General features: G+C 45.1%; 1 protein-coding gene and 1 long non-coding RNA gene across 2 annotated transcripts in view; both read left to right on the top strand.

The window, feature by feature from the left end:
* QSOX2 (quiescin sulfhydryl oxidase 2) overlaps positions 1 to 13,009 on the top strand; it is a 245,999-nt gene extending 232,990 nt beyond the window's left edge. Inside the window, 1 exon segment of the mRNA XM_029611684.1 lies at positions 11,745 to 13,009. Coding sequence (XP_029467544.1) covers positions 11,745 to 12,307 — 563 coding nt within the window. The 3' untranslated portion in view covers positions 12,308 to 13,009.
* A 6,882-nt stretch (positions 13,010 to 19,891) lies between these two features.
* LOC115097455 lies at positions 19,892 to 23,938 on the top strand. The gene is made up of 2 exons (XR_003858284.1): positions 19,892 to 21,341; positions 22,097 to 23,938. It is a non-coding gene; the product is annotated as an uncharacterized LOC115097455 (long non-coding RNA).
* The last annotated feature ends 571 nt before the right edge of the window (positions 23,939 to 24,509 follow it).

The following is a 24,509-nucleotide window of genomic DNA, read 5'->3' on the forward strand; positions in this document are numbered from 1 at the left end:
TGGTAAGTGAATCTGAGAAATGAGAATTGGGGTGGGGGGGGGGGGGAGGGAACAAACATTTTACAACGAAAAATGTAGAGTTTCAATGGCAACCTTAAACATGTATTTTGGAGAGCCATCATAAATACCCAGATACATTTCTGACATTATCATGTATTCCCTTGTCTCAGAATAAGGTGTTAGTATGTAATAGTTTTTCCAGGCTTAATTTAAATGTTTATTGTATATGCTGTGAACTAGATTTTAGATCTTATTCTATAAAGCCCCAAGTAGATGTAAATAAAAATGATCACTAACCATGCTTATTTGAAGGAGTAAAAATATAAAAAAAAGAATATGGATATGTGATGTATCTCTCTGGAAATAAAGGACATTGTTTTTAAATATTAAAAGTTGGCTGGCTGCTGAAATAATAGACACATTCTGGAAACGTTATAGGCGTAAGCAAAATTGAGACATTTATTCCTGGTATCTATGGAAACAGTGTGTGGTAAGTGTATCTCTATGCCTTTGAATGTCCTTGAAGCTTCGTGGTGAAAATCAGGTTTCGGTATTAGCACTCAAAGAGAGCTTATCCTGGCTGAAAATGTTTTTGAGTAGAGGCTGCAGTGTCAGTTATGTCTAATGTTACTACTTAGTGCTTCCAAGCAGTACTTTATATTACTGAATGGAACACTATAATGTGTGTGTTGTGCATTTGTGTCATAAATTATATATATATCTATCTATATATATAGATAGATATATTCTCCTAGAACAAGCAGGATGGACATGAGATGGAGCCTGGCATGGAAAACTTATGTCAAAGTTTCTGGAACTTTGAGCATACTGAGCATGCCCTCCATGCCCTAATCCACGCATAGATGGAGGAAGGAGGAAAAGTCTTCAGAAGTTTAAAGATGATAGTCTCCAGCTTAAATCTACTCCTCCATTTGACTGGCAGCCAGTGTAGATCCCTCAAAACTGGAGTTATATGTTCTCTTCTCGAAACCCCAACTATAACTCGGGCGGCCGCATTCTGTACCAGCTGCATGATGCCTGGAATGCCCTTCCGGAGGAAGTGGTGAAGACTAAAACTGTGAAGGATTTCAAAGGGGCATGTGATAAACACTGTAAATCCATAAAGGCTAGAGGATGGGAATGAAGAGAAGAGCCATGGGGGTGGATTACTGGAGTGGAGGCTACTACCTGGTGATTACTACCCTTACTCAATAAGCCTTCGCATGGTTAATGCAACTCCAACATTGCTCTCTGCTTCAACGGCAGGGGGAAATGTGGAAAAGAGGAATTTCATTCAGACAACAAGCAACAAGGATTGAACTTCACAATCTGGATAAACAAACGAGTGGGGGTAGCTTGCTTATTACGGCGGTTACTACCCTAAACCAGTTAAGCCTGATACATCACCTTGAATGTATATACAGCTTTGCTATCTGCTTCAACAGCAGGGGGAAATGTGGAAAACAGGATTTACATACAGACAACATCCAACAAGGCATTGATCTGTGCAGTCTGGGTAAACAAGCATCAGGGTAACTTGCTTGATGCAGCAGTTACTACCCTTAACCATTAAGCCTTAAGCTCACCTTTGATGCAACTCCAACATTACTCTCTGCATCCATGATAGAGGATAGCAGGAAATTTGACTAAGTTACCAAAAAGGGCCCTGAACTTGGTGGTTGATGAAACAGATAAGAATGGGTAAATAAATGGGGAGCTTGCTGGGCAGACTAGATGGGCCAATTGGTCTTTTTCTGCCATCATTTCTCTGTTTCTATCAGCTTATCTTGGAAGCCCAATTATACAAAGTACCATAATAATCCAAATGACTGAGGACCAGGGCCTGAACAATCATCCTAAAAAATCCTGGGGGCAGCAAAGTTTTTAAAGGTCACACTAGATTAAGTTTATAAAATGTAGTTTTAGTAACATGGCAAATTTGTTGTTTCATGGATAATTGTGCTTGTTCCCATTTCCTCCAAGGAGGAAGCTCCATCGAGGCAGACAGATACTGAGGTCTGCAGCCCCCTGTCCAGCTTTGCTGGGGGCCAGCATTAGTGCCATCAATGCCCACACTTCTGGATGAAGGCCGAGCACGCAGGGCACCATCCCCTGTAGACGACAGTGAGGATGAGGCTGGGTATGACCCCTGGGGGATGACACTGCAGAATCCTCCTCTGAGAACTCGGAGGGTCGCCCTTCGGAACCATCTCCTCCAGATGAGTGAAGGAGGTCTCCTCCAGAGGACCTGACCTTTGCAAGTTTTGTATGGGTGATGGCGGAGCCCGTCCCTTTTCAGTTAATGACAGAGGAGGATGCCAGGCATAAGATGCTGGAGATCTTCCAGTTCATGGCAATCCCAATGCACAAGATCTTTAGGGAATTGCTTGCTGAGGATATGGGAGCACCCTCTCCCATTAACAAGAAGGCAAATGGGGTTTACCTTGTCCAACAGGCTACCGGATTCGAGAAGCGTCAGCTGTCACACCAGTCGGTAGTGGTCGAATACGCTCTCAAGAAGGTCAAGCCTTCTGACCCATGCCTCGGCACCCCCGGGCAAGGATCATAGAGTGATGTCCGCATTGCCTGTTACCAGCTCTACATGAGCCAATACTCTCACAACCTCTGGAAGCAGGTGCTAGAGGTGGCCGAGCGACTACCTCAACAGCAGCAAGACCCCCTCTTATTGCTGGTGGTCGGGGCCTGGAGTGTGGAAAACACAAAATTCATTCTACCTACAATGTTTTTGAGATGACAGTGAGAGTCTCTGCAGCGGGAATTACCACCCGCAGAATGGCATGGCTGTAGGCCTCTGATCTCTGACTGGAGGTACAGAGATCCGAGAGAATCTCTTCAGGGATAAGGTGAGGGACACAGAGGCCCAATTGCAGGTCACCATGAGACCCTCCAACAGCTCTCCACCAGCACTTCAGGCCTACCCTCCTTAGCCAGGAGGTCTGTGAGGCAATGTCAGAGGGAAGTTTTTCTACCACCAGAGGAAGGTACCATCATCCGGCCCCTCACTTCCGTTCGCAGAAGGTGAGCTCACGGTGCCGTTCCAGGCAACAGAGAGCTCCCAAGCCCCAGCCGGCTCCCCAGCCAAATCCTGGGATGGGGTTTTGACTGGATCATAGGGAGTATAAGCCAGCCACTGGACCCCCCCCCCCCCGGTCTGGGGCAGACTATGGTTCTTTGCAGATTAATGGCCTAGTATAACCTCGGACCAGGGGGTCTTTTCCATCATCTGTCAAGGGTACCAATTAAACCTATTTGGTATCCTGCCAAATTGCCTCCCCGTGCCCATTTTGGGGGCCAATAACGCATCAGGAAGTACTATTTCGGGAGCTGTCTGCCCTCTTAATGGCAAGAGTGGTTGAGCCTGTCCCACCAGGGCAAAGAGGGCAGGGTTGCATCTCCTTAAGGTGGGATCTCATGTGGAGGGGCTCCGCACCCAGGCTTATGATCTGCCCAGGAAGCATGGTGTCAAATCAATTTCCTGGAGCTCCTGGTGATCAGGTATGTGCTGTGGACTTTCAGAAATCAGCTGTCCAGCAAAATTGTCCTGATACAAACGGACAATCAAGTGGCCATGTGGTATGTCAACAAGCAGGGAGGCACAGGATCATACTTCCTGTGTCAGGAAGCAGTCCAGATTTGGTCCTGGGCCCTGTCCCATGGGATAGTACTCAGAGCCTATCTAGCCGGAATGGAGAAAGTGATAGTGGACAGGCTGAGTTGTGCCTTTAGATCCCATGAGTGGTCTCTGAACTGGGGGGGGGGGGGGATTAGCGAAATGGATTTTCCACCTTTGGGGAAGCCTGGAGGTGGACTTGTTTGTGTCCCCCTGCAACAGGAAGGAGACTCAGTTCTGCTCCCTGTACAGATCAGATGACAAACTAGCCTCAGACATCTTTGCCCGACATTGGGGCAGGGGTCTTCTGTACCAGTATCCTGCAATTCCTCTAGTTACCAATACTCTCTTGAGGACTGAGGGACTATGATCCTCCTAGCCCCCTATTGGCCGAGACAGATTTGGTTTCTACTCCTTCAGGAGCTGTCCATCCGGAAACTGATCAGTCTGGGGATTTCCTCGGACCTCGTCACACAAGATTAGGGCAGGCTGCAGCATCCCAACCTCCAGGCCCTGTCACTCACAGCCTGGATGTTGAGGGGTTGATTCTGCAGCCACTTGATCTTTCTGAGGATGTTTCTTGGGTCCTGGAAGCGGAGGAAGTTTCTGTGTGGTGTGAGCAGAAGGCCCTAGATTCATTCTTCTGCCCCACGCAAAAACTGCTTGACTACCTTCTACACCTATTGGAGGCTGGCTTGAAAACCAATTCCATTAGAATTCATCTCAGTTCAGTTGTCACATGCCACCAAGGTGTAGATGGTGTGTCCATCTCTGTACAGCCTATAGTTGTATGCTTTATGTGGGGCCTGCTTCAATTGAAGCCTCCCCTAAGGCCTCCCGCTGTATCTTGGGACCTCAACGTGGTGTTAGTTCAGCTGATAAAAGCTCCTTTTGAGCCACTGTACTCCTGTGACCTGAGGTACCTGACTTGGAAGGTCATATTTTGTAGGCAATCACTTCAGCACGCAGGGTCAGTGAGCTCCAGGCCTTAATGACATCCACCTTATACTAAATTTTATCATGACAGGGTGGTCTTGCATATACACCCTAAGTTCCTGCCTAAGGTGGTGATGGATTTCCATCTTAATCAGTCAATCGTCCTGCCAACATTCTTCCCCAAGCCCCATTTGCACCAAGGTGAACGAGCCCTGCACAGTTTGGATTGCAAGAGAGCCTTAGCCTTCTATCTGGAGCGGACAGTCCACCCAACTTTTCATTTCTTTTGATAGGAATAGATTGGGAGTTGCCATTGCCAAAAAGACATTATCCAATTGACGGACTGTATCTCCTTCTGTCATGCCCAGGTGGGACTGAATCTTGGGGTCATGTCAAATGTCAAGGCTCATTCTGTCAGGGTCATGGCAATGTTGGTAGCCCACTTGCGAGCAGTCCCCATGAAGGAGATCTTGCAGGGCTGCGATGTGGAGTTTGCTCCACACATTCGCATCTCACTACTGCCTGGATAGGATGGCCGAAGTGACAGTAGGTTTGGCCAGTCTGTTTTTCGGAATCTCTTTGAGGTGTAGAACCCAACTCTCACTGCCTAGGGCCCATTTGGGTTCAAGCTGTCTTCCCCTCTGTTACCAACAGCATCGAGGTTGTGCCCGTTGACACCTGGTTGGTGCTTGTTGGTCCCTTTTTGTGTTGGGGAGCAGCCTGTAGCAAGGGATTCACCCATGTGTGAGGTCTACCATCCTGCTTGCCCTAGGAGAAAGCAGAGTTGCTTATCTGTAACAGGTGTTCTCACAGGACAAGCAGGATGGTAGTCCTCACAAATGGGTGACATCGAGGATGGAGCCCTGTACGGAAAACTTTTCTGTCAAAGTTTCAACAAGCTTTGACTGACACTGGCACACTGGGTGCACTGAGCATGCCCAGCCTGCAATTATCCCTGTGAGCCACAGGTGTCTCCCTCAGTCTTCTTTTTTCCGCTCTGCAGTCAGCATAGCGGTTGGAGCTCTGTGAGGATTTTTTAACTAATTAACTCATGGAAACACTTAACTTTTCACTTCAAAAAACACTTTTCCCTGCACAGGTCTCCCTCCGCGTACGTTTTTACGACGCTCGGTGAGTACTAATTCTTATTTTTCGGTCGGTTCCTGTCACTATCTTAAGGCTGTTAACTGACTGAAGCCTTCCCTTCCCCCATTTTTCAGTTAGCTTTAAACAGCTTGCGAGTATCTCTGTGACACTCTGCTTGCTTATGCTAGTGGGGTAAGGATTTTTTCCTTAACTTAGGACCTCTGTAGCTTCAAGTCCTTCGTTCCCTGGTACCCTCACGCAGTCGATACCCTATCGCTACACCGGGACCCTCCTAAACCGCCCTGGGCTTTTATATGTCATCAGCGCCCCTCCCCCCACGGTGCCCTGATGCCTTTATCCATGTTTTTTGCTTTTCAGTGCTACCAGGCTTTTTCCTCCTACGCACTGTTTTTTTCCTTGGGCTTCCTCGGTGCCGTCCCTACCCGGATGCATGCCATTGACGCACACGCTGTTAGTCACTGCCATGCATACTCGGGTCGCCGCCACCGCTGCCCGAGACACTTTTAACGATCCCAGGGTTCACTTCATCGATGCCACCCCCCCCTTTGGGGATGCCATCGATGCCCCATCCTCCCCACCGATGTCCAGCCCTTTCCATCGGGGGGCATCGGTGTGCCACATCGATTCGTCGGTGGGCATCGATGCCGGATGGTCCCCATCGGTGGACATCGGTGCCGGATGGTCCCCATCGATGGACATCGGTGCCGGATGGCTTGTCCGTCGATGGCATTGGTGCCGGATGGCCGTCCGTCGATGGCATCGGTGCCGGGTCCTTTTGCATCGATGGACACCGATGCCCAGGTGTTTCATCCATGGGCATCTATGTTAGAATGCATCCATCGAGGGCAGTCGATGCCAGGCTGCTCCCATCGGTGAAATTCGATGCCCAGGTGGATCCCATCGGTGGATATCCATGCCGGCTCGATTCCGTGGATGGGCGTTGATGCCAATGCCAGCCTTATGGCTGGCATCGATGCCCATGCCGATTCCAGGACTGGCGTTGATGCCGGGATGGAATTCATCGACTGGGAGATCCATGCCATCGATTCCATACGTGTCCATATCGATGCCACCGACACACGTGTCTGGGGCACCGATGCCATGTACACTTGGAAATCTGAGTCTGTCCAAATCGATACCGTCAACGTCTGTGGCCCTATAGTTGATGCCCGTGGCCATGCCACAAACGGCATAAATGCCCGCCTCCATGCATCGATGCCCTCGACACCTCCGTTTTCCTTCGGTGTCCTTGACGCCCTATTGATTCGACTCAGTCGATGCCGGTATCTTTTTCAATAACGGCAATGTTTTTCGATTATTCGATTCCACATCGTTTCAAAGATACCTATGCCACTGCTGTCAGTGCCCGTCACTGTCATCATTCTCCTGGCCAGTCATCGACGATTTTTCATACCCATTTTGATGATATCCTCGAAGCCCCTTAGGTTGCCTTCAATATCGTCAATACCGACATAGCACCGCCACATAATACCCTCGCCTCCTCACATTGCTCCACGCTTTGGGTTCTTTTTTAAGCCCCGTATTAGCTTAAGACACTCCATTGTGTCAGGAGGCAGAGCAGGCGTGCTGACAGTTCGTCATCGATCGCCTTCCAGGACGACGAGGGCTTCCATCTCGGCGCTGGGGAAAGACCGGGCCGAGCACCGTGGCACCCATCATCGCCGACATCGTGATCGTCCGCCGCTGACGCCATCCAGCACATCGGGTGCCATCCTTCTCCAGGCTGGACAACGCTCGGGCAGAGCGACATCACCACTGCCATCAGCACTGTTCCTACAGTTTTGGCAGTCCTTGGTGATCCAGAACTTCCGGATCCAGGTCCGACAGCTTCTGCATTGGCGTCACGACACATCGAGCCGCTGTGACGAGGGAGGGAACATGAGTTCCGTAGGGCTCCTCTGTTCCTGGCGTGCCCCACCGTCAAGTGGTGTGGGACTATGGCCATCTGTTACACTTAGCAGTCTAAACGCCACTCACGCCTGGCCTGTCTCCTCTGTACCTGTGCCACCATACCGGGTTTCAGAGCGAGATGGACGTTTACGTCCCCGGCCTTACCCTCGAGGACTCCGGAGACCGTCGGGGTCAACAATCTTCACCGGCTCGTCTTGCGGCGATCCACGTCGGATGGTAAGTACCCGCTGCGGCGGCATTCCCATAGAGTTGTGTTCTCCCATTCGGACCGTGGTTCGAAAAGTTCTGGGTCATGTGCCTTTTAGAACTGTATTAGTGTCACATATCACTATGTTAGCTATGTTAGCCACAATATCAGGAGAACCCCTCTATCTTCTTGGGATTGCAGCAGGGCTTCTTCTCTGTCAGTAACAAGTCCCTGTGCCGACCAATGCTCTGACTCTTGGTTCCCTCCCAACCAAGGTCCAGCTGCATTGGCTGATCTGCTAAACATGAGATTCAGCAACCATTGCCCCATGTACAAGTCCACCTTGAGGCCTGGCCACAGGTCTCAGTGTCTCCTTGTACAGCATACAGAAATGCGGGTACCACTTACCGCTCACACACCTGCAGGAGCCTACATGATATCCTCCATTGGGACACCTCTTGGTCTCCCATCTGGTCAGATATCAGAGCGGCCACCCCACCTTGTACCAAAGTCCCGGTACACTCCCCCAGGCGCTACGAAGTGCAGAGGGGAGAAGGGAGGGGGGTTGGGGAGTTTTAATTGCACTATTCTTTCTTTTAACAGAAAATAGTTACTCTCCGCACATCCTGGACCTAAGAAAATCCAACTTTCTTTAGACGTCACAGGTACAATGGTATCTTTGGTTACCATCACTCCATACTGCAGTAAGTACATTATTTTAATGTTTCTATGTGCTTTATGGTGAGTCAACATTACAACCCCAAGCTCTGCCGCCGGCACCAGCTTCGGTAAGTGAACTGTCTCTTGCATCACTGTTGGTGAATGCTGTTTTCTCTGCGGAGTGTAACATCATTCACTTTCCTTTCAGTACATGCAAAGAGCTCTCACTTTTTTCAGGACTCACTATACATTTACTAACTGGGATTACTGTCACTGCCATAAATCCCTTCTGTAACACTTCTGGACACCACAGTCTTAAGACCCTCTTGTCCAGCATGCGCACAGACATTCTGATACATTGTTATATGTCCCTGCGCATATTTTCCATAACCTCAACCTTTCAACTTTTCATGGTTGGGCTATGGGGTTTCTTCCCACTATGCATTTTTTCTAATAATTCAAAACTGCTATGGGTTATATTCAGTGACATTCTATACTCAATGGACCTAAGTGGTTTCATTGCTTTCGTCCCTGATTCTTATCCCAGTTCGAACTAGGACCTAGTCTCCTTCGACTCATGCTCGCAATTCCTTAGGGTTATAAAGTTTCTCCTGAAAGCTGTCAACCCATTATGCATCTATTGCACTCCAGCATAGTTTCTCATAAACTTCCTGGACGTTGCACCCATGAGTTATGCCCTTATGCCTTCCAATACTGCTTTTGCAACAATTCTTTGTGCATACAGACAGACAGCATAGGGACAATGTGCTTTCCAACTCATAAGCACGCACAACCTCTTAGCTGCTCTGCTAGACAGCTGCGCAGCTCTACCCTTGGCCCTTGTTCACTTCATGCGTCTTTGGGCCACATATCTAAGAGATTTAATGAACGCTCTATCTGACCTTCTCCACGTAGGTTCTATCCTCTCGAATGGTCTCAATTACATGTGTACAGGGCAAATCTTTTAACGCTGAGTTTAACTAAACTTTCCTCTGCGTCTGCATCATTCCATACGATGCACAGGTTCTGCTCCCTACACATGTTTCCTATGCGTTCCCTTAGATGCCTTTTCTTCCATCAAAGGCCTCTTCAATATATCTCTTCTGCTGCCTCTCGTAGCCAGCATTCTTCTAATGTTGAACTGGGATGGGGTTCAGTATTCTTTTCCCCACTCCCTGACTGAGATCAGTATGCTTCCCATACTTCTCAATCCATCATATCAGTAACCTTTTATTCCCTCACCAGTCAGTCCCAAATCATAGACTTACTGATGTTCTTAGGTTCTGGTAGCGTCACAAAACCTTCTAAACATAAATCTTGCCGTTTAATATGGCAGGCTTTACCTCCTGACGCTAAAAAAAAAAAAAAAAAAAGAGGTATTACCCCTTTTACTTTTCCACCATTTTTTCTTACTCCCTCGGATTCTGTTCTCCAGACATCCTCCACATAGATACACCTTTCTCTTAGGAGGTGTATCGTTTTGGGAGTTGGGTTCCCGTTTTCGGTAATCCTCTCTGAGTCGGCTTACCATGGATTATCCACTGATCAAGCCGCCTCTATTTCTCTAATCACGGAATGAACATATATATTCTCCTTATAAGTCTCATACATTCTACGTTTGAGCCTTTCCATTCCTCTCTTCCACAGTTTGGCAAGGGAACTTCTTTCCCTCTTAATGTCATTCCTGCCAGCAGGGTCCGTGAGTTATGCACTCTTTCCATACTCACCTGACTCCGTTCCTCTGCCACTGAGTAGTTCTACGCATTCAACTTTCTATCCTTTTCAGGTAGATGTTGTATCTCCGTTCCTCAGGAAATACTCTATTAATTTTTCCTAACCTCTCTCTCTCGCCCTAGGGAGAGACTGGGTTTTCCACATTCATGGACAGTAATGCTGCGCTTACATTCTATCTACATTGCACTGCATTCCATGTGAATTCCACTTGACTCTTTCCTTCATGCAAGGGTCAAGCTGCTACTTCCAGTGGCCACACAGACCTAATCCTTCTGATTAAGTGGTCTATATTTCCTTTCCTACCAACAAGCAGACATTTCACTACAACACTGTGGGTATCCACATACTGTTGTGTCCGTCTTAGCCTTAACAGCTTCCCTTTGGTTACTGCTGCTTGTACTTTTTTATCAGGTTGCAGCCTGGAGTCCTCTCCATACCTTCGCAGCCTATTATTGCTTACATTTGACTAGCCGGCATGCTCCATGTTTGGCCAGTCCGCCTACTCTTACTTTTTTCAATTCACTACCCAACATCCTTCCACGAACCCATTATGGTGTTGCGGATGCCCTCCGTTCCCATTTCCACCTCAGTTGTTACGCCTTTGCGCATCTGCGGTGTATCTGGTGCATTCCCGGGCATCCTCAGCTCGGTACTCACCCATTTGTGAGGACTACCATCCTGCTTGTCCTGTGAGAAAGCAAATGTTGCTTACCTGATGTAACAGGTGTTCTCACAGGACAGCAGGATGTTAGTCCTCACGAAACCCGCCCGCCACCCCGCAGGAGTTGGGTCTGTATACTTTTATTTTAGTTTCGCTTGCGCTTTTTAGCTATAAGACGAGACTGAGGGAGACACCTGTGGCTCACAGGGATAATTGCAGGCTGGGCATGCTCAGTGCACCCAGTGTGCCAGTGTCAGTCAAAGCTTGTTGAAACTTTGACAGAAAAGTTTTCCGTACAGGGCTCCATCCTCGATGTCACCCATTTGTGAGGACTAACATCCTGCTGTCCTGTGAGAACACCTGTTACATCAGGTAAGCAACATTTGCTTTCTCCTAGGACAGCAGGGTGTTAATCCTCTTGAAACCCGCCTGCCACCCCGTGGATTTGGGTTTCTCCTATTCTTGTTTATTTTTGTCGTAATTCTATGTTTCGAGACTGAAGAGGGACCCCGTGTAGATTAGGGCTTGCTGGACATGCTCAGTCAAAGTTCCAGAAACTTTGACATAAGTTTTTGTGCCGAGCTCCATCCGATGATGTCATTCATGTGTGAGGATTAACATCCTGCTGTCCTAGGAGAATATCTGTTACAGGTAAACAACTCTGCTTTCCATAGGTCTCCAATTTATTTCCTGTGGCCCAAACTTTCTATTCCCGTTTATCCAGAGCATGGTCTAATAGAACTTACCGGCTCTAATAAAGATTCCTCTTCTGGTGCATCTAGCCATGGAAGCAAGAAGACAACAGATATCTTATAAACAGAACGGTTAGAAAGAAGTAACTGTTGTAACAGGTAAATTTTAGTTTTGTATATTAATTTTCATTTTCTATTACTCAGGTACTAACAGTGAAGATCCAAAGTTTCCCAAAATCCAGTGGCCTCCCCCAGACCTTTGCCCCAGGTGCCATGAAGAAATCAAAGGGCTGTACAGCTGGAATGAGGCAGAAGTGCTGGCCTTCTTGAAGCATTATTACAGTAGTGAAAACATTTCCCAGCAGTTTCTGGATGTCAAGACCAGCGAGGATGAAACACAGCAGCATGTGGTGGAGAACAAGGAGGCAGACCATGGTCTACCCAAGAGATATGGTGAACATGGCCAAAATAAGGACCTTCAGAACCTAAAAAATGCAGCTGATATGAAACCAGATGTTTTGGATGAATTAATCCAAGAAAATAGACCAGCCTCAAAAAAGAAAGGCCAGGATGGTGTGGAATTGGTGGCTATACATAGTGGGAGGAAGCAGTCCCTCTCCTTTCTAGGGATTGGATTCTCTAACATAGACATGAGCCTTTGTGTGGTCCTGTATATCACATCATCACTGTTTTTAATGGTGATGTTCTTCTTTTTCCGAATGAGGTCCAGACGATGGAAAATACGATATAATCGGCCATATGTTTAGGGGTGGGGCTTATGCTTTGTTTGAGGACAGGGAAGCAGGTATTTGGATTCCTCATCATCATCATCTGTCTCCCTTTAAAATCTGAAAATCAGGAAAACTGTTTTGTGTTTGTTTTTCTTTTGTAGCACATTCATACCAGATATAACTTTAATATTTTGATAATGGACTTTTCCTTTAGGTCTAGTTTTCTACAGAGAAACTGGCCTTATAAAATCATCATCTCAGTAAGTGTTGCTTCCTGTCTTGCTTCCCCCACCCCACACCAAAAAACAAATTTAGAACTGTTCAAACAATTTAATTCAGATTCCTGTCATGGGTAAATCACCCTGTGGCCCCCTCCAACCCAACACTTGGAATACCTTCTGTCATTTTCTTTCTTACAGGGAAACGGGCCATTTCAGTTCAGTTAAAATCTCAGGGAGATTGGAACACATTGTGATGTCATTGAATATTGTGTAAGCTGCCCTGCTCATTGATTGATACCGAGCATTTTGAAAGCTATTCTGCCATTGGTTAATGCTTGTGGTCAAATTAGCCATCATGAAATGTTCATGCATTTCTTTTATTTTTTATCCAGACTTCCCAGACAAATCCCCTGATGTTACTTTTTTTTTATGAAAAAAGCAATCTAATGCACTACATTGAGAAAAAGAAAAGGGAAAATAGCCTTTTTGAAAGATATGTGTATATTGCTTTTCACATTTACATCTTTCACTAGTCTACAGTCAGATTCAATATTTATTACACATCATGAGCAGGAATTACTACATTTATTAGGAGGATTCTATTTGTAGATTTTCAAAGAAATTAGATTTGTTTTACCTTCCCATTTTTCAGAGCCAGTTTTGGAAATTAAAATGCTTAAAAAGAAATATATTTTCTTAGAAGACAAGCAGGATGGCAGTCCTCGCACATGAGGTGACATCAGCTGATAGAGCCCAGGATGGAAAACTTATGTCAAAGCTTCTGGGACTTTGACTGAGCTTCTTTGAGCATGCTCGAACATGCATTATACCATATATCCAAAGGGGGTCCCCTCAATCTCTCCTTTTCCATGGAGCCTTGTGTGTTGCAGCAATTTTGGAGTCTAACTGAAAACTTAATTGAGCTGCTTTTACTTGATTTTTTTTCATGGGATTTCCTGGTTGTTGAAGGGTCCCCCTCCCGATTCTCCCTTTATAGTCTTTAGCCGGGTTTATTGATGTTTTTGGGTAAGCTTTATTTCACAGTCGATCCCCAGGGCAGCAGTGCACTCAGTGCCTGCCGGCCATTGAATGCCACCACCATCGGTTTTGATATTGCATCCCTTTTGTTTTGAGACGACATGATCAGGTTTAAGCGGTGCCCTCAGTGCATGAGGGCCATGTCTATCATGGACCCTCATGATAGATGTGTCCTCTGCCTGGGTGCATCACATGACATCTAGGGATGCAGATCGATAAGATGGAACAACTCTTCAGGCCGGAGAAGACTGGTTTGTTAGCATTGAGGGACCTCTGAGCCACACTGATAGACACTGAGCCATCAACATCAGTGGAGCCATCAGTTCCATCAGTGTTGGCTGCCAGGGACACCAGAGACAAGCCATTGTCTGTCTCCTTCTGTCAAAGACATTAGGTTCATCGTCTTTGGCCTCTGCATCAGGGAATGCCCAATCCAAGCATCGAGGGAAGCTGAAGAATCATCTGCATTGGTCCTTGTCGATGCATGGTGCCAGGCAAGGGGTTGCACCAGCTTCTGCTGTGATGCCCCCGAAGTGTCCCTATGGTGAGGAATGCCAGTCATCCATCAATACCTGGGGTTCACTATGGTCTTCACTGATCCCAATGCCCTCCACTAATCCTTCTCTTGGTTCCAAAGAGGATCTTGTCACACCTGGGCTGCAGTCAGTCTTGGCACTGATGCTTTTTTAGGAGGAGCTGGAGAGTCACGTTCAAATGTTCATGGAAAAGACTGTGCAGAGCCTCAGCATCAGGGCACCGACAGCACTGGCATCAACCTTCTTCGAGCCGCTGCTAGAATCCCTGCACGTGCTCATCGGCGTGTTACCGACTCAGCCGATGTCAATACCCAGGGCGGCATATATGCCCAGCGGGGCATCAGTGGTACCCCCTGCTGGTCACAGTTCCTCGGCGGAGGCAGCTCCTCTGGTGAAAGGGGCACAAACCCCCACAGCCAGTTGAGTTGCTTTCTATATTGCTGGTCTGAGGTCGAACACCCAGGGCCCCATCCCCTACATACAACAGGGAGGATGAAGGTCTTTATGACCTCTGAGGGAAGAACTCCGATGTTTCTAGCAACACATTGAATGGTCTCCATTCAGAGCAATCTCCTCCTTCCAACAGAAGGAAGTCTCCTTTGGAAGTCCTCTCCTTTGCAGGGTTTGTCTGTGATGGTGGAGGCCATCCTATTTCAGTTGCAGACTGAGGAGGATACTCTGCACAAGATGCAGTATATCCTGCAATATGTGAAGTCTCCCAAGGAAATTATGGCAGTCTCAGAACACGAGATCATTGTGGCATTATTGTTGAGGATGTGCAGAGGCAGACATGATTTTTCTCGTCAGTAAGGCAGAGAGCACCAGCTCCCCCACCAGTCACTCTGTTCTCAAGAAGGCCAAGTGCACTTGGACCCATTCCTCGGCACCCCCAGTGAAAGATCAGAGGGCCGTGGATGTTCCTTGGGAGGAAAGAGTTTCAGGGTGCTATGCTCATCGCCTGCATAACAGCCTACCAACTCTACACGGGTCAGTATATGCAGGTCATCTTGAAGCAGGTACAGGAGGTGGCCGAGCAGCTGCCTCAACAGCAGCAAGACACCCTCCAATTGCTGATGCATAAGTGTCGACCTCTGATGTTTTTGAAATCGTATTGAAAGTCTCTGCCACAGGGATTGGCACCCATAGACTTTCATGTTTGTGGTCTTTGTATCTCTGTCAGGAAGTGCAGGAGTGACTCACTATGTGCCATGCACTGGAGAGAATCTCTTCAGAGAGAAAGTGAAGTATGCAGTGGTCCAAATGAGGAGCACCCAGAACCCATCCTCCTTTGCTAGGAGATCCTCACAGTCTAGTCCAAAGGAAGTCTTTCTTCTGCCCGAGGCGACAGTATCCTCTGCCTCCTCGGCCCTATCAGCAGCAGCAGGCCTCTCATAGCTTTCCCAGGCAACAAAGGGCTCCAAAACCCCAGCCAGCATGTCGGTCAAGTCCATGGATGGGGTTTTGACTGGATTGCCACATCTACTGTACCTCGATTGAAGGAGCCTCCAGTTGGGGGGAGGCTGCAGTTCTATGTGAATTGGTGGCCCAGTTTAACCTCAACCAGTGGATTCTGGCCATTGTCCATGAAAGGTACAAATTAAATCTATTGAGTACCCAATCAAATTGCCCCAAGTCCTTTTTGGGGACCAGTAGCACATCAGGAGATACTTCTCGTGGAGTTCTCCTCCCTCTTAATGGCCAGAGCAGTCAAGCCTTTTCCACCAGGGCATAGAGGACAGGAATTCTACTCTCAGTATTTCCTGATTCCAAAGAAAACAGAAGGATTCCATCCCATCCTAGACCTGAGGGCCTTGAACGGGTTCTAAAAAAAAAGTTACTAAGGCCTGGAACTCACTAACCTTGCATGCTGAAGTGATTGCCACCAAAAATATGACCTTCCAGGTCTGGTACTTCAGGTTACAGGAGCACAGTGGCTCAAAAGGAGCTTTCATCAGCTGAGCTAAAACCACGTTGAGGTCCCAGAACACAGCAGGAGGCCTTAGGGGAGGCTGAAGCAGACCTTGCATGAACCATACAACTAATAGACTGTACAGAGATGGGCTTACCCTCTACACTGTGATGATGTGTGCCAATCGCACTCAGGTGAACCCTGAGTTAGTCTTCAGAGCAGTCTCTGAAAGGTGTAGAAGGTAATTTTAGTGGAGAGCAGGAGAAAAGATTTAGGACCTTTTGCTCACACCACACGGAAAACTTCCTCCACTTTAGTGCATAGTGGAAGGCTTTCTGAAAGCTACAAGGACCTAAGAAACACCCTCTGAGAGATTGAGTGATTGTAGAATCTACCTCTCAGGCTATGAGGGACAGGGCCTGGAGGTTGGGATGCTGCAGCCTGCCCTGATCCTGGGTGATGAGATCGGTTTGTTGATGGACATCTGAAGGAATGAAAACCAGACCTGTCTCAGCCAGTGAGGGACTATAAGAATCATAGTCCCCTTGTCCTTGCAAAGCTTCAACAAAGTCTTCGCCACTAGTAGAGTTGGAGACTATAAGTGCAAGAAACCCAAGCTCCAATGTTGGGGAAGGTGTCTGACGCTACTCTGCCGTATGTTCTGTACAGGGAGCAGAACTGAGGAACCTTCCTGTTCCAAGTGTAATGAACAGATTCATCTCCATGCTTTCTCACAAGCAGAAGATCAGATTCACCACCCCTTAGTCCAGAGACCATTCTGAGAGTCTAAAGAAGCAACTCAGTCCATCTGCAGCTGCTTTCTCCATTCCAACCAAATACATGGCCCTAAGCACCATTGCATGGGAGAGAAGGCCCATGACCATATCTGGAGCGCTTCCTGAAACAGGAGGTACAATTCCATTCCTCCCTGCTTGTTGACATTGCCACTTGATTGTCTGTCTGTATAAACACAATTTTGTGCTCTGCAAGCCCATAGAATGTACTTGATCACCTGGAGCTCCAGGAAATTGATTTGACACGGTTGTTCCTGGGCATGACATGAGCATGTCAACCCAGGGTAGATGCATCCATCATTAGTACATTTTGGACCCGAGGACTTTGGAAGGATACCTCCCTTTTCAGATTGGAATTTACCTGCCACCAGGACAAGGAGTCCCAGAAGGATGGGGTGACACAGTTGTAGTCCCGCAGATCCTGTGTAGCTTGTCACCAATTTAACCTTAGGGTCTATTGGGCTCTTCGCATATGCAAGTGTACCAAGGGAGTAACATGTACTGATGCAGCCATATGGTCCAACAGTGTCAACATTTGCCATGCTGAAACTTGCTGGCTCTCTCGAATCTCTGCCATGATAGCCATCAGATTGATTGCCTGTTGCTGGGGAAGGAAGGCCTTGGCATAAGCCATGTCTAGCAGATCTCCAAAGAAGGCCAGTTTCGATGACTGGCTGAGATGGGACTTGGAGTAGTTGATGATGAACCGTAGTATCTCCAGCACTCGGATGGTCGAGCACATGGACTCCATGGCCCCTGCCCGAGAGGTGCTCTTGACTAGCCAATCGTCCAGATAAAGGAAAACATGGACCCCCAGGCTGTGAAGATGCGCCGCCACCAAGGTTATGCATTTCATGAAGACGTGAGACTGATGCTAACCCAAATGGCAGAACACTGTACTAGAAGAACTGTTTTCCCACTACAAATTGGAGATACTTCTGGTGGCCAGGGAAGGTATTGATGTGAGTATGTGTCCTTTAGATTGAGGGAGCATAGCCAGTCCCCCTTTGTGGCAAGAAGGGAATCAAGGTGCCTAGGGGAAAACGTGAACTTTTTTTTTCCCCATGATAGGGTGATCTTGGGCACGTACCCTATGTTCCTGCCTAAGGTGGTGTCAGACTTCCATCTTATCTAGTCCATTGTCCTGCCAACATTTTTTCCCAGGCCCCATTTGCACCAAGGTGAGCAAGCCCTGCAGAGTTTGAACTGCAAAAAAAGCCTTAGCCGCCTGACTGGAGCAGACAGAAGCCCATATCCAGTTAATATATTGCATTTGATGGATCGCAGTCCATCAAACTTCGTTTCTTTTGATCAGAGCAAGTTGGGGATGGCCATTGCCAAACAGATGCTTTCCAGTCAGCTAGCAGACTTGCATCTACTTCTGTTATACCCAGGCAGGATTGTATCTTTGGGGGCCGTGTCAAGACTGACTCTGTTCGAGGCATGGCAGCGTCGGTGGCTCACTTATGAGCAGTTCCCATGGAGGAGATCTGCAGAGCTAAGACATGAAGTTCCATCCATTTATTTATATATCATTACTGTCTAGATAGGGATGGCAACAGCAAGTTTGGCCAATTTGTCCTTCAGAATTTGTTTGAGGTGTAGAACTCAACTCTGTTCTCACCTAGGGCCCATTATTTCTGTTCAGGCTGCTCTCCTCCTGTTACCAACAAAATGTCCTTATTGTGTCCATGGGCAGTTGTTTTGTTAGTCCCCTTTTTTGTTTGGGGGGTTGCCTGTTGCTAGGGATTCACCCATATGTGAGTACTTCCATTCTGCTTGTCCTCGGAGAAAACAGAGTTGCTTACCTGTAACAGGTGTTCTCTGAAGACATGATGTTAGTCCTCACAGCCTGCCCACCTCCCTACAGAGTTGGGTGTCCATTTTGTGGGTTTTGTTCTTATTTTGTTATTTTGATCTTCAAATCTATTTTATAAGGCTGAGGGAACCCTGCATGGAATGAGTAGGATTAAATGGACAATTTTCTCGGTGGAAGGGAGTGGGCAGTGGAGTGCCTCAGGGATCTGAATTGGGACCCTTACTTTTCAATATATTTATAAATGATCTGGAAAGAAATATGACAAGTGAGATAATCAAATTTGCAGATGACACAAAATTGTTCAGAGTAGTTAAATCACAAGCAGATTGTGATAAATTGCAGGAAGACCTTGTGAGACTGGAAAATTGGGCATCCAAATGGCAGATGAAATTTAATGTGGATAAGTGCAAGATGATACATATAGGGAAAAATAACCCATGCTATAATTACACAATGTTGGGTTCCATATTAGGTGCTACAACCCAAGAAAGAGATCTAGGTGTCATAGTGGATAACACATTGAAATCGTCTGTTCAGTGTGCTGCAGCAGTCAAAAAAGCAAACAATGTTGGGAATTATTAGAAAGGGAATGGTGAATAAAACGGAAAATGTCATAATGCCTCTGTATCGCTCCATGGTGAGACCGCACCTTGAATACTGTGTACAATTCTGGTCGCCGCATCTCAAAAAAGATATAATTGCGATGGAGAAGGTACAGAGAAGGGCTACCAAAATAAGGGGACTAGAACAACTCCCCTATGAGGAAAGACTAAAGAGGTTAGGACTTTTCAGCTTGGAGAAGAGACGACTGAGGGGGGGATATGATAGAGGTGTTTAAAATCATGAGAGGTCTAGAACAGGTAAATGTGAATCGGTTATTTACTCTTTCGGATAATAGAAAGACTAGGGGGCATTCCATGAAGTTAGTTTACTCAACGCACAATTCCATGAAGTTAGTTTACTCAACGCACAATTAAACTCTGGAATTTGTTGCCAGAGGATGTGGTTAGTGCAGTTAATATAGCTGTGTTTAAAAAAGGATTGGATATGTTCTTGGAGGAGAAGTCCATTACCTGCTATTAAGTTCACCTAGAGAATAGCCACTGCCATTAGCAATGGTAACATGGAATAGATTTAGTTTTTGGGGACTTGCCAGGTTCTTGTGGCCTGGATTGGCCACTGTTGGAAGCAGGATGCTGGGCTTGATGGACCCTTAGTCTGACCCAGTATGGCATTTTCTTATGTTCTTAATGCATACTTAGAGAGGCTCAGTCAAATTCTACAAACTTTGACATAAATTTTCCATGCCGGGCTCTATCGAATGATGTTAACCCATGTGTGAGGACTGTTATACTGCTATGTTCAGAGAACATCTGTTACAGGTAAGCAACTCTGCTTTTTCCTGTTTTCTGCTTCTAGGAGCTCTTATTTAATTTCAAAGTAAATATTACCATATATATCTTTTTAGATTGGATGGGCTAGTTGTCAAAAATAAATGCCCCGGGTTGCCTATAGGAGCATCTGCATCTGGGTTTGAATGGTGAACATTTTTTTAAAATATTTTTTGATTTTCAAAAGCAGGAAGTCATACAGTTGCATTCTCTTAATGTCAATATACCTAATGAAAGAGCTATTTCTATCTTGTTCACACAGATTTTTAAAAATATATATTCTGGGGTCTATATTCAAAAGCATTTAGCCGGCTAACTCAGAAGTTAGTTGGCCAAATGAATATTTGGGCACTTACCCAGCTAATAAGATAACCAGCTAGAATTTAGCTGGCTAAGTTAGAAGCATTCCAGGAGCGTAACTGGGAGTTTGCTGGATGACTTAGCCGGCTAAGTGTGATCTGGCCAAAGAGCTGTCCTATAGTTAAGTGGCTAACTTTAAGATAGCTGGCTATATTCACTATTGCGGTTTCACTATTGAATATACCTCCAAAGGTAGCTGACTAGCTTTGCTAACCAAACTGTGTCTGAATATGGACCCCTCTGCCTTTTATGGCACACAAATTACATTCAGGTATTGTAGGCATTTCCGTAGCCCCAGAGGGCTTGCATTCTAAGGAGGTCATTTGCTAAGCATTTTTTCCATAGACATGGAATGGGAGAAAATCCTTAGTCGATCTAGCCATAATTTTGTACCCAAGACAATGGAAAGTGAAGTGACTTGCCCATGGTCATAAGGAGTAACAGTATGATTTGAAAACAGCTTTCCCTAGTTTGCAGCCTACTGCTGTAACCATTAAGCCAGAGGTGGTGAAGTCTGATCCTCAAGAGCCACAAATAGACAAGGTTTTCAGGATATCCACCATGAATATGCATGAGATAGATTTGCATGCACTGCATCCATTGTATGCAAATCTATCTCATCATATTCATTGTGGATATCTTGAAAATCTGACCTGTTTGTGGCTCTTGAGGACCAAAGTTGGCCACCTCTGCATGTAGTCTGACAGTTGAACTCAAGAACTGGGGAATAATCACTGAGAATGCTTAATTGGCAGATATTCTCATAAATGCCACATTTTCTCCAAACTATTTTAATTAAAAAAAAAAATCTATTCCAAGAAGTTCAACTGTTAAAATCTTATTTTGCTCAACCCTAATCATGTTGCTTCCCAGGTGTGATGGAACATTGCAAAGATAAACCCAGAAGGAAACCAAGATTTAGGAGCTGGCCACAACATGTGTTAAAAAAGGCTCTAAAGTATTTTTGGAGAAGAGGATTTTCTGGAGAATGAGATTCATTTGGTAAATGAGTGACACTAATTCACTATTTTCAAAGGGACAGTTTAAAACAGTAAGAGTGATGCTTAGTGCCTAGTGCTGTTTTTTGGAGGAGAGCAGATCTGTAGCTAAAACTTTCAAGAACTTGAATGCTGCTCGTGTCCTATCCAGGAACCTAACCACCTCCAAGAGGCGGTGCAAATAGTGATTGGAGCTTTAGTGGCACAGTGGTAACGACTTGAGAAGATAAGTCTAAATGGGTGGGTCAAAATCCCCTTTTTCCCAGGCTCACTTTTTTTTTTTTCTTTTTTGAAGTTGTTGCAGTTTTCATCTGCAAGTTTCTTAATTTTCATCTATTTATTTTTAGCTCTCAGTTTGGCTAAATACCCCATCACATTGCTGGAGAGGTTGGCACTATATACGCTTTCCCCATTATTGTATACAGTAAAAGAATCTCTTAAGTTTTTATACAGCACAGGTGAGTGCTTTATAATAAGGGCCATGTGTGGAGCCCATTTTTTTTTCTTTTACTGTGTTGCTGACACAGATAGGAGCAGACAGCTGTTCACCCCTTGTCCATGCCTGTATTTCATAACACAGTGCTGCTAGAGAAGTATAAATATACTAATGAGCAGCATTTGCTGAGACCAGGCATATTAAAGTGGATCATACTTTAGTGTTCACTGGAGAAAAATTAAAACTGTTGTTGGCCTGTGGACCATTGAAGAGCTAAAGCAATGAAGTGAGAATATTTTATTTATTTATTTATTTTTTTTTAGAAGAGGCAGGATTGGAAGAATAGTATACATGGATTTATGAATATTGAGGGCAGCCTCCACTATCTCTATTCATCTCCGTCTGCAAGTGCCACCTGGAGTACCTTTTAATGTGCAGCTTATGTGCTAATGGAGATCACTATGTGCCTCTTCACTGACACTGTAGTGTGGCTTTTTTTCCCCCTTCATCTACAGTGCCAGGTGTGAAGCTAAGTCTGTTTTGTATTCTCTTTGTGGTGTATATATTTGACTACTTTGATACATTGCCGTCTTGCCTGTTTGCCAAGCCTTCTGATGGTAGATTGGGGCCTTTCTGGAAACTTCCAAATGCTGCCGTGATAATTATATTTGGCAGCTATCTGCTTATATGCAAATTGAATTAAAAGTGAGTTACCAGGGCCACCCTCCAGCCAATGAAAATAAATCTGGTGCAGTAATGGAAACTGGTGCCATCAGCTGTTCAACATTCTGATTTATTTGGGAGCTGGGGTGTAGCAGTTTGGTTGTAGTAGTTTCCAAGATTTGAAGGTGTTTGATTCCACAGTCAGGAAAGATTTTAATTTAGAAGGGGGAAAAGTATAACTTCTAAGATATTACAGCACAACTCTCCAAACCAGAACTTTTTGTTTAATTGAAATGTTTAGGCTTAGATTTTTTTTTAACACAAAATAGAACATAGAAAAATTCTGTCCAGAAAGCTAAAAGGTGTATTTGTTATTCCTAAGAACATAAACTGAATTGGACTCAACCACATAGTTGCATTTTAGCCTTGGAGAAGCTATGGATAGCTCTGTGTTCCCTTCCACTGAGAAGGGTTTTCATATTTTATTTGTAATTCTGCTGAGTATATTTCCAAAAATATTGTAATTGGAATAACCCATTGCAGCCTAATGCTTTAGATTAAGAATGCCATTTTACTAGGGCAAATCATGGATTGTGCATTTCCCCTTTTTAGGGTGAAATTTCAAAACAATTTACATGTGTAAAACATGGGTGTGTACATGTAAATGGCTTGTTATAAAATTGCTAGGGGTTTGGGTGTGTTAAAAGATGCATAAGAGGTGCTTCAGAAGGCAGAGTTGGGGGTGAAGTTTGGATTTATGCACCTACTTTTTGATTTAAAAATGCATGTAAATTCACACACAGAAGTAAGTTTGTGCCTACTGTTGCATAATTTTCAGAGCAAACTTTACTCACATATGTTTGCTTTGAAAATTGGTGTTACTTTTATGCACCTACATCTTGAGCAAGAATGTTTCAAGGCCAAATTCAGACCTTTTCAGTTCAGCCTGCAAAGATTCCAGTTTCCTCCATGGCAGAGATGACTACAAGAACATCACACTCCAGTATTGCTGTGCAGAAGCTTTATATGTTGGAAAGGAAAGGAGCAGTGGATTTGTTCTTTCAATTTGTGAAGCTGCTTTGTAGTTAAGTGACCAAAAAGTATTTGTAGTTAATTTATCTGCTTCAAGAAGGAGACCAGAGTGACATTATCCATTAAGTCCAGAGTTTTTGTGCTGCTTTATCTACAAAAGAAAACAAGACTTTATGGCAAACAAAAATCATAGGAGCTGTTAGTCTGGATATATGGCAGAATTTAGTGCCATAGGAAATACAATGCAGATTGTATTTAGTATTGCAAACCAACAGTCTACATATAGCATAATGATGTATTAGTTACCATTTTTACTGAAGGATTGAGGTCTATTTCCCAGAAAAATAAATCTATATATATTGCAAGTGTTGAAATTGGTGGATATAATAGTTCTGTAATTTAAATGTTTTATTTATGTTTTAAAAGAAGAATTGTTTTGATTAAAAGACAAAAACTGGTTGATACCAGTACTGAGTCTGTGTTTTCTCCTTTTAACAGGGAAGGTGACCATTTTTGTACTAAAATTTAAATAATGTAAAGTTCATTTTTATAAAAATAAAAAATACATACAAACATTGTGGATACAAATGGTGTCCCATCTTATGCTTTTTTGTGGTTTGACCTACTTTGGATGTTGGGTTGGAATTTGATTTCTCTGTGAACAATGTTGCTGGAAAAAGGTAGGATTAAAAAAATTCTATTTTTACCAGTAGGTGGCAACATATTTAAACAGACGTTTTCAGGCTTAAAGGGCTGTGCTACCACACAAATCTGATGAGCCTTTGGCAATTCAGAAGAATAAAACAATTGCATTGCACTTCTTTACAATGTATTTGCAATTGAATACCTATTGAAATTTTTGTTCACAAAGATCAAGGATGGTTTCAAATACCCCTGTCTGCATTCACCCACCCATGTGTCTGAAAGTGGGTCTTCCCAAATTTTTGGTTTAAACTATCTACTGTCTGTTTTTAGTTACTGGACAATTTTGACATGAAATTCCCATGGCATAAAGAAAAACCTTTTCAGTGTACCATGAGA

The sequence above is a fragment of the Rhinatrema bivittatum genome, chromosome 8, assembly GCF_901001135.1.
Source record: "Rhinatrema bivittatum chromosome 8, aRhiBiv1.1, whole genome shotgun sequence".
NCBI lineage: Eukaryota > Metazoa > Chordata > Amphibia > Gymnophiona > Rhinatrematidae > Rhinatrema > Rhinatrema bivittatum.